Here is an 8,619-nt window from a genome sequence, read left to right as displayed (position 1 = left end):
GGAAGGATATAGGGGAAGAGAGCCGTGAAGAGAGGTGAGCACAGCCGCCAGCCCCAAAAACAGCCCGGTTAAAGGACACTCAGACTTGGCGGGGGTTCTGTTGAGGCAGTTCCGTTTATTACCATGCAAGCACTTGCTTTTAAAGGCAAGTAGGGAAGGGAGGTTTTTTACATAATCTTATCAGCTTAAAGGTCAAGAGAGCATGCATCTTGTCTCAATGCCTAGCTATTGCAACCTCGAGCGTGGAAGTGCGTATTTGGCCAATAATGGCTTAGGCAAGGTTCCTGCAGACACCCCCACCCTACTTCCTCCCGGTGCCGTCTTAGGCTGCCACGTTAATACACCCCTGTGGGCCCATAATGGCGCCACTTGTAATGTCACTTAAGGTGGTGTTAGTTTTTAAGGCCCGACATATGAGGATACTGTCATATAACACTTTCAGCTCTAAATTAAAACATATGGAAATATCGATATGCAAAAAGAATTAATAAAAAATACTGAAATTATTTTTACTTTCAGAAAAGTGAGATGAGACTGGAATTTCTCAATTTAGTACACCACACAAAGGACTGAAATGATGTTAATGTATGTGTGTGTGTGTATATATATATGTATTTATAATTTGATGTGAATTAAATTTTATTTAAATTTGTACAGAGAGTACACTATATAAATAAAACTAAATTGAATTTAATATGAGATATATGCATTAAATCAAAATATTTATAAAATTCTTTATCTTGATGCTTTATAATTTCAGGTGTATGTGTACAAATTCCATCTATTTTAAAACACATGGTTTCAAACACATGGAAATTGTATAATAAGACACAGTTTGAAACATTTAACAGACCCAAGAAGTAGATAGTTAGTAATAATATAAGAGGTACAGGTAATATTCTTAGTAATCCTAGACATTTATTCTCACCCCTTCTGTCCTAAGAAACACTTTAAGAAGCTATTGCTTACATTACAGTTGTAATGATTTTTGCTTACAAATGTAATAACTTCTGCTTCCACAGGGTCCATCCCAAACATTATTGCTTGGACTATACTGTATGCAGTTTTCTGGATTTAAAGTTTGAGGTGATAAAAATCTGTAATGAATAAGAAAATGTTAACATATGCAAAAAGTCCAGGGATAATTTTTTTTTATTAAATGATAGAAATTTTAAAAACCTTCAAATGAAATATTAACATATCGAGTCATTTTTTTTTCTTTCAATCACCACAGTTTTCACAATTTTAGAGTGCAGTGCTGCAAAACACTCATTTACTCCTTCAATTATCAGTAGCACTGAGGCCACAGTTTTTTTTGGTTTTTGCTGTTGTCATTAATGGTTGTGATGTATGATGTGCTTTACTTGTATTTTGCTTAAGGTGAATTGGCTGGTCTAGTCTAGGAAACAAACCAGAGCATCAACTTTCTCATTGTATGATGCTGCAAATCACATCCTTATGAATTAAAATGAGATTCAAAAATGACAAAAATACATACAGAAAATAAGCCCAGAGTATTTGAAACCTGGAAGGATGCTGAGAATGTTAGACTCCACCAGAATACAGAAAATAGTGGATATACCATTTTCTCTGGATTGTCTCTGAGTATGTGAGCATCTGTAAACACACATATATATCTCCATGTGCTTATACTAAGGCAAAAAAACTGTATATATCAAAAGTTCTTTAATGGCCACAAGTACACTTTCATGTCACTTAGGCATAAACATCTAGGTGGAGCTAAAATTATTATTCTGCTGTTCCTATACTGTTTTCTGTATTCTTGTGCCCTTGACAGATTATTTTAGCTACAGTGCTCCTAAATGTTACCTTCACTAGTCAGACCTGAGAATAAATTCACAAAGAGCAAACAAACAAACAAACAAACAAACAAAAACTTACAGATCCAGGGAGGGAGCTGAGCCATCCTCCCACAACCAAGCTTTGTATTCTTTACTATAAGAGAGTCCAATCCAATAAAAGTTTTGACTGGAGTTCATGAAAAACTGCTTGGAAACAGAAACAATCACATTAACATAATTTGAATCTACTCTGGGAATAAGAAAGTGGTCAGAATAAGATTCAGCCTGTCCACCACACAAACTGAAATTATTTTTAACTTCTAATTTAGAAGGTTATAATCACATGCCTCAAGTTTCTCATTTATCAGGCCTGTTTATTCATGGAGAGAAAAAATACCACAAAGTCCCACTTCTCGCAGGAATTAAACATTATTAAAGTAGTTAGAGTTTTCATGGAACACAGCCTTTGATCGATGATAAAGTGTGATCCCAAATTACGGTATCCTACACAATAAACCCATGGGTAGAACCTGCTCAGCCTATACAAAGCACAGGTTCTGCATGTGGCTGGAGAATTTGTTCATTTTTTTCTTAAGAACTCAATAACTTTTATGATCATACTCTTCATGCTGGTTTCATACCATATCCCAGAAAGATGACAAAAACTATTACAAAAGACATTATAAATTCCATTAAAAGAACTAAAAATTACAGTCACTTCGTTGGTTCTTTGAATATAATAGGTAGAAATAATAACTTATTATTTCTTCTTTGAATTCTCCCTAAAAAGTTTCTTGCACTTTATCTGGCATCTATCTTGATTTTTATCCCTAGTGTAAATCTTTGAGGAATGTTATATAGGTTTTACAATGATTGTTTCTAGGTACATAAAATTGATAGGTCATTAGTTCAAATATAACCACCCATTTACTATCTGATTAAAGACTTGAATCAAAGTATTCGGCTTACTTAGATCATATATTTTTCTAGGTCAAAGAAAATGCAGGAAACCAGAATTAAATACATGCCAGTTCATTTCTTTTTTGAAGCTGAAGTAGACTGGAATTCTGAGAAGCACAGAAATGCCTACTTTCTTCCCAAGTTTTTATTTCACTAGAAATGAAGTAACAGTTGCATTGGTACCCAATCCACTTTTCTTGGCAAGAACAGCAGTCAGAACCTAAAAGAAAAAATAAAACATGTCCAGAGGATATTAATGTGAACAAATTAGACATGATTTTTTTTCTTCATGGAGATTATATTTTAGAGATAGATACAGAATTATATAGTTTCCAATCATTTATTGATTATATTTAATAATAACTTATACAAGTATACAAAAGAGACTCAGAATGTTAAAACAGCATGTATCAGAGTACAGGATGGGGTGCAGTTAGAAGAACCTTTTTTTCAGAAGTGACACAAAGCTGAGCACTATACTGTAAATAAAAGTTAACTAGATGAAGGAAAGATTTAAAGAAGGAAACCACTTTAGTGTATTTTCTGAATATGAAAATAATATGGTACATTGGGACAATTCTGATATTTTATTTTTCAAGAAGGAAGATAAATAAGCCAATTAGTTTGAAGTCCAGTCTTATAGATTATTATGATAGTGTCTTCACTATTATCCTCTGTAATAAAAGTTATGACACAGTAGGTACTCAAGTCTTTGTCAAATGAAAGGTGCTGAAGTTGTTGAGATGACAGATAAATGAAATGCTGTATGATCACAGAAGATAGCGAGACGACTTGAGAAGTATTTAGAAAAGAATACAGCAAAAAGACTGGACTTTGAGTTGGCTTTCCCTGGATAAGTAATGTGTAGAATTGCAGAAATCTGCTCTGTATTCTGAATCATAGAAAAAGCAGAAAGAAGAAAAGGCGAAGAGGTAGGAAAGTACAGGTTATAAGCAAACACAGGAGGGTAATTTGGATTAGTTATAATATGTACTAGAGTTTTGTTGTTGTTGTTGTCATTGCTTAATCATGAGCCCTCAGGAAAAATATCACAGAACAATTAAATGAGACTCCTACAATTAGCAGGAAAACTTGTATTACTAAGTGTAAGAGTCCATCTTGCTCCAGTGTGTGAAAAACAAGAAATTGTCTACTTAATCCTTTACCAATATTAAGGTTTTCCAAAGTATGGAACCTACCATTTTGGAGTTGTGTGATGGGTTCTGGAGAGGATGTTGACTGAAAACTTGCTGGAGTCAATACTACAAGAAATGATTAGAAATTTCCTTACTAAGGTAAGTGTTTGTGAAATAATAAAACATTACACATCAGTAAAATGAACCTTTATCATTAAATGATTTCATCACAGTTTTGATCTTTATGTAGACTTGCCCAGAAAAACTTACAATTTTTCAACAAAATTCCCAAGGTAGCCATCAACGAAAGGCATATTATTCCCAAGGTCCCAGAAATCAACTTCCACACAGTGGTCCGAGAAGCTGCAGAGAAACAGGTATAGGATGGTGACTTCAAGAACGAGCGTAGGAGCTGAAGTTCTTAAAAGAAGAAACCAGTGGGAGAGAATACAAATAAGTCTTTCATTTCATAATATAGTCATCTTGCCAATGGAACACTAGAAAACGAACACATTCCATTCAGAACTGCACCCAATATGCAACATTTCAATGTGTTATACCTTATTCTTCAGTGGGATTATCCATGCATTTTCTTCTCTACCAACTCGGTCTCAGTAAAGTGGATTTACCATTTAGTTTTTAAATTGGCAGAGAAACTTAGAGATCTGGAGTGAGAAGAGAGCAACAGGAACCAAGCTGTGCTGCGTGGGCTTACATAACAGACATTTACTTTTATTATCTTAATAAAAGCACAAAATAGATAGAATGATTACCATTAAGTAGATGAGAAAGGTTAGGATCCAATATAATGTTATTTTCTCAAAATATCAAAGCTAATAAGTATCCATGTCAGAAATCAAATGAAAGTTTGTCCAGGTCGAGAGTCTTTCATTTAACATATTCTATCACTGTCACAATACTACTACTTGGGAGTGTGCCCCCTCCAAATCTCAGTGCAGGTTCTGCTCTGACAGACGTCTAGCTCTTCGTAGGTTTGCAGCCGTATTATAGGGAAAAGAAGGCATAGGTGCATTCTGGACCTGGTGTGGTAGGAGCTTCCACAAACACGTGTGGTTAATACCTCGGGGATCTGGTTTCATTTCACAGCACATTGAATTATGATACATAACGGATCTTGTTTTATACAAGAACAGTACATTTGCTCATACTCAAAATTGCTTGCTTGTAGACTTTTTCCCTAAAACATTTTTTTTTTTTGCTGAGGTTTCATAACCATCTTTTTATTCATTTATTCATTCATTCATTTACTTAACAAGCAATTGCTAAGTGTTGATTTTAGTATACGTGCTTAGCCAAAGTTTGCTATACCAGCAATATCACTTATTCACAAGACAAATATATATTCATCAATAGTAAATGGTTATATCTGGAGGTTTACCAATAATTCCTGAATCTTAGCAGCTTGTATGCACTAGGAACTACATATAACACTAAAATATAAAATAGTCAACTGGTTGTCTCCATTAAAATAACCAACTACTTAACAGATTTTTTTTCAAGAATCAACTAATTTTTTTATTTCAATTTATCAATAAACCTGCATATTAATATATTCTACATTAACATTAGCGCAATCTCAAAGTGTGATGTCATTAACAACAGTACAATGTGTCAAAATGTTAATCTGTGTCAGTTTTGGATATGACAATGCAAACAGTAGATTAAGAAAAAATTAAGCATTCTGTCATTAATATTTGGCATTCTTTCTTTATTTCCATGCTAGAATTACATTGCTCAAAATTTAACCAGGTAAGTTCATTCTTGTTCAGAATTTAAAGGTATTCCTGTCAGAAACCACTTTTTAAACCTTTTGGAAAAGCTTCATTAAATAAAGTCTAAATTACAGAATGAAGAATTAGGAAAATGAAATAAATGTAGAAAGGGCTGATACACACACAGTCTAAAGATATCCACTGTTAATCACATCTTTTTATTAAAAAAAGGACTGCCCTGAAATTATCCAATCCATGAGATACCATTTCTGGCTATTTTTTATTTTTTAATTTTACGACTGGGGTCGCACATACCTGCCATGAGAAATGATGTTCCAAGGTCAGTGCAGAGAAGGAACAAAGTGTGCTTGTTCAGGAGAAAAGGTGTTGGATCATGGAGCTGAGCTAGAGGCTGAGGAATGCAAATGTTGAGCATGAAAAAAATTTAAAATAAAAAGAGAAAGAAAAATTGTGTATTTAAATCATGTTCTTGAATCATCTATCGGTTAGACATGTATGTATAGGATGAATAAGCAGCAGCAAAATCACATGCTTCTAAAATGTTCCAGGAACCACAGTACAGGAAATCCTCACTGTACTTTTGTAGTGCAAATGCCTTGACCAGCACAAAGGAGGGTGAGGGAGTTTTTTGAAAAACATTTGAACAACAAATTCATCTTAAAATGTTATTTGGAAAACAGAGAAAAAAATGAGCAAACCAAAGGTAAGTTTACCTAGTGTCATAAATTCCACACAGAATTTTCCTCCTCTAATAACAAACATTTATTATTTACCTTCTTCAAAATAGTTTAAAGCATTTGATATATGTTAGCTTATTTATTTCTGAAAATAACGTCAAAATGAAGATACATAAACATGTTCTTTTTACATATGAGAAGGTGAAGACATAGTACAGCTAAGTAACCGGCCTGTGGTAATGTAAGGTTGAAACCCAGGCAGGCTTTCTCCAGAACGCGACTGCAATTTATTTCAAACCAAGCCCATGTCTCTGTGACTATATGTTCTGTAGATTTTTATTTCTTTTCTTTAGCATCGAGTGGTCGGCATTTCTGTGTCTTATTCTGATCCATGGTTGGGTTAATGAAGCAGGGATCCCCGCTTCTGATCCCTGCCTCATTAATCCATCCATGGCAGGCAAAGGTCAGAAAGGTAGAAACAGAGCAACTTCACATTACTCTTCTATGTACACACACACACAGACACACAGACACACACAGACACACACACACAACACCTGTGTTCTAAAACTCCTCTGCTGGTCTAAAGCAACACTTCAGTGCCCCATTCACGTCAGTCCTCTTTCAATACCTGACTTCATTTACTTAAAGTCCTTTCGACATGACTTCAGCTAGTTTAAAGTCCTTATTTTTACTAATATTTTAATTACTGTAATTGTTCAGTGTGTTATCTCATTCACGTAATATGCTGATACTTCATTTCGCTTTTTTTGTCCTCAGAAGTGTAACCTCATCGATGAGAATTTCAAATGTGGAGCAGAGTGGCAGAATAAGGGTCTTGAGAGCAGGGACCTCAATCTGCAATTCAGTATATGGAAACACAATTTACCATTCATTCCCAAGCAAAGTCAAGCCTCCAAATATTTTTGATGTGTTTTGTATTATTTATTTTTAAGCATTGTAATATTACTATAGATGAACCGCTTTTGTCAAAGATGAGTTTTCAACTGAAACCAAAAATAAAACAAAAACAAAACAAAATACAAAAAAAAAAAACCAGGACTGTGGTTTGATTTATCAGTTCCCTTGAAGTCAAAAGTTTTCCATTGTGACCTCAATCTGCAATTCAGTATATGGAAACACAATTTACCATTCATTCCCAAGCAAAGTCAGGCCTCCAAATATTTTTGATGTGTTTTGTATTATTTATTTTTAAGCATTGTAATATTACTATAGATGAACCGTTTTTGTCAAAGATGAGTTTTCAACTGAAACCAAAAATAAAACAAAAACAAAACAAAATACAAAAAAAAAAAAAACCAGGACTGTGGTTTGATTTATCAGTTCCCTTGAAGTCAAAAGTTTTCCATTGATTAAATTTGCATTTTATTCATAGAGCTGCTTTCACTGAACCACCAAAATTGCTAAAATATAAACCCTTACTGAAGAATATAAACATGAAAACTACTCCATCCAGATTTTGTGCAATTCTAGTTGAGAGTAGTGATTTATAAATGACCCTATACTTACTTCATCTTTTGTTTTTCAGTTTTTGTGTAGGACAAAGCTGAGCTAGCAGAATGCTGCCTAATTTTGATTGCTTTTTTGGCCCCACGTAAAACTGCTTTTGTTAAATAGGAGTTTCAACTTTTGCTTTCAGCTTTTATTTCAAAATGATACAAATCTGTGACAGAATGTGCAATAGGGATTGTTACTACACTTCCAAAACTAACAGGACCTCCTTTATTTGGAAGTTATCCTAAATTTTCAGAACATGCTTGTTCAGAACCATTTCAGACAATTAGTTACATCAATCATTGTCTTTGACTTTTTTCATCTTAGTTCACTGACACAGAAGTAAAAATCCAGGAATGGCATGTTCAATTCAAGAACTCCAGGCTCAAATCACAAATAACTGAACACACACACATGCACGCACATACACACACACACACATGCACGCACACACACACACACACACACACACACATTTTTAACCCTTCCTTTAATTCTCTCTGAACTGCCAATCCTGGTAGATTCTTTCATTCCTTTGTGTACAGGGGTAGTTGAATTGTTTTCACGCCACAGTATCCCTCCCATGCATCTCCTTGTGGCAGAGGTTATCACTGCCCCACCCATATCCCTTGGGATATTTGGTAAACTCTGGGCAATTGGTATCTGCATCTCTGTAACTATAGGCTTTTTTTTTTTTTTTTTTCCTCCTGGAATTTCTGACAGCCTTGCTTCTCTCACTCATGGCAGTCCAGAAGTGCTGAGTAATTATCACCAG

The 8,619-nt window shown here is 34.4% G+C and overlaps 1 protein-coding gene across 1 annotated transcript in view; it reads right to left on the bottom strand.

Annotated features, from left to right (window-relative positions):
- Positions 1–970: 970 nt before the first annotated feature.
- The window catches only part of KLRD1 (killer cell lectin-like receptor subfamily D, member 1), a 9,823-nt gene continuing 2,174 nt past the window's right edge, over positions 971–8,619 (bottom strand). Inside the window, exons 2-7 of the mRNA XM_008584855.1 lie at positions 5,947–6,043; positions 4,169–4,318; positions 3,962–4,024; positions 2,831–2,982; positions 1,903–2,009; positions 971–1,097 (exon numbers count right to left, since the gene is read on the bottom strand). Coding sequence (XP_008583077.1) covers positions 971–1,097; positions 1,903–2,009; positions 2,831–2,982; positions 3,962–4,024; positions 4,169–4,318; positions 5,947–6,043 — 696 coding nt within the window. The remainder of the gene's footprint in view (positions 1,098–1,902; positions 2,010–2,830; positions 2,983–3,961; positions 4,025–4,168; positions 4,319–5,946; positions 6,044–8,619) is intronic.

The sequence above is a fragment of the Galeopterus variegatus genome, unplaced genomic scaffold, assembly GCF_000696425.1.
Source record: "Galeopterus variegatus unplaced genomic scaffold, G_variegatus-3.0.2 Scaffold3384, whole genome shotgun sequence".
Lineage (NCBI taxonomy): Eukaryota > Metazoa > Chordata > Mammalia > Dermoptera > Cynocephalidae > Galeopterus > Galeopterus variegatus.
This window is presented reverse-complemented; position numbering and strand designations above follow the sequence as displayed.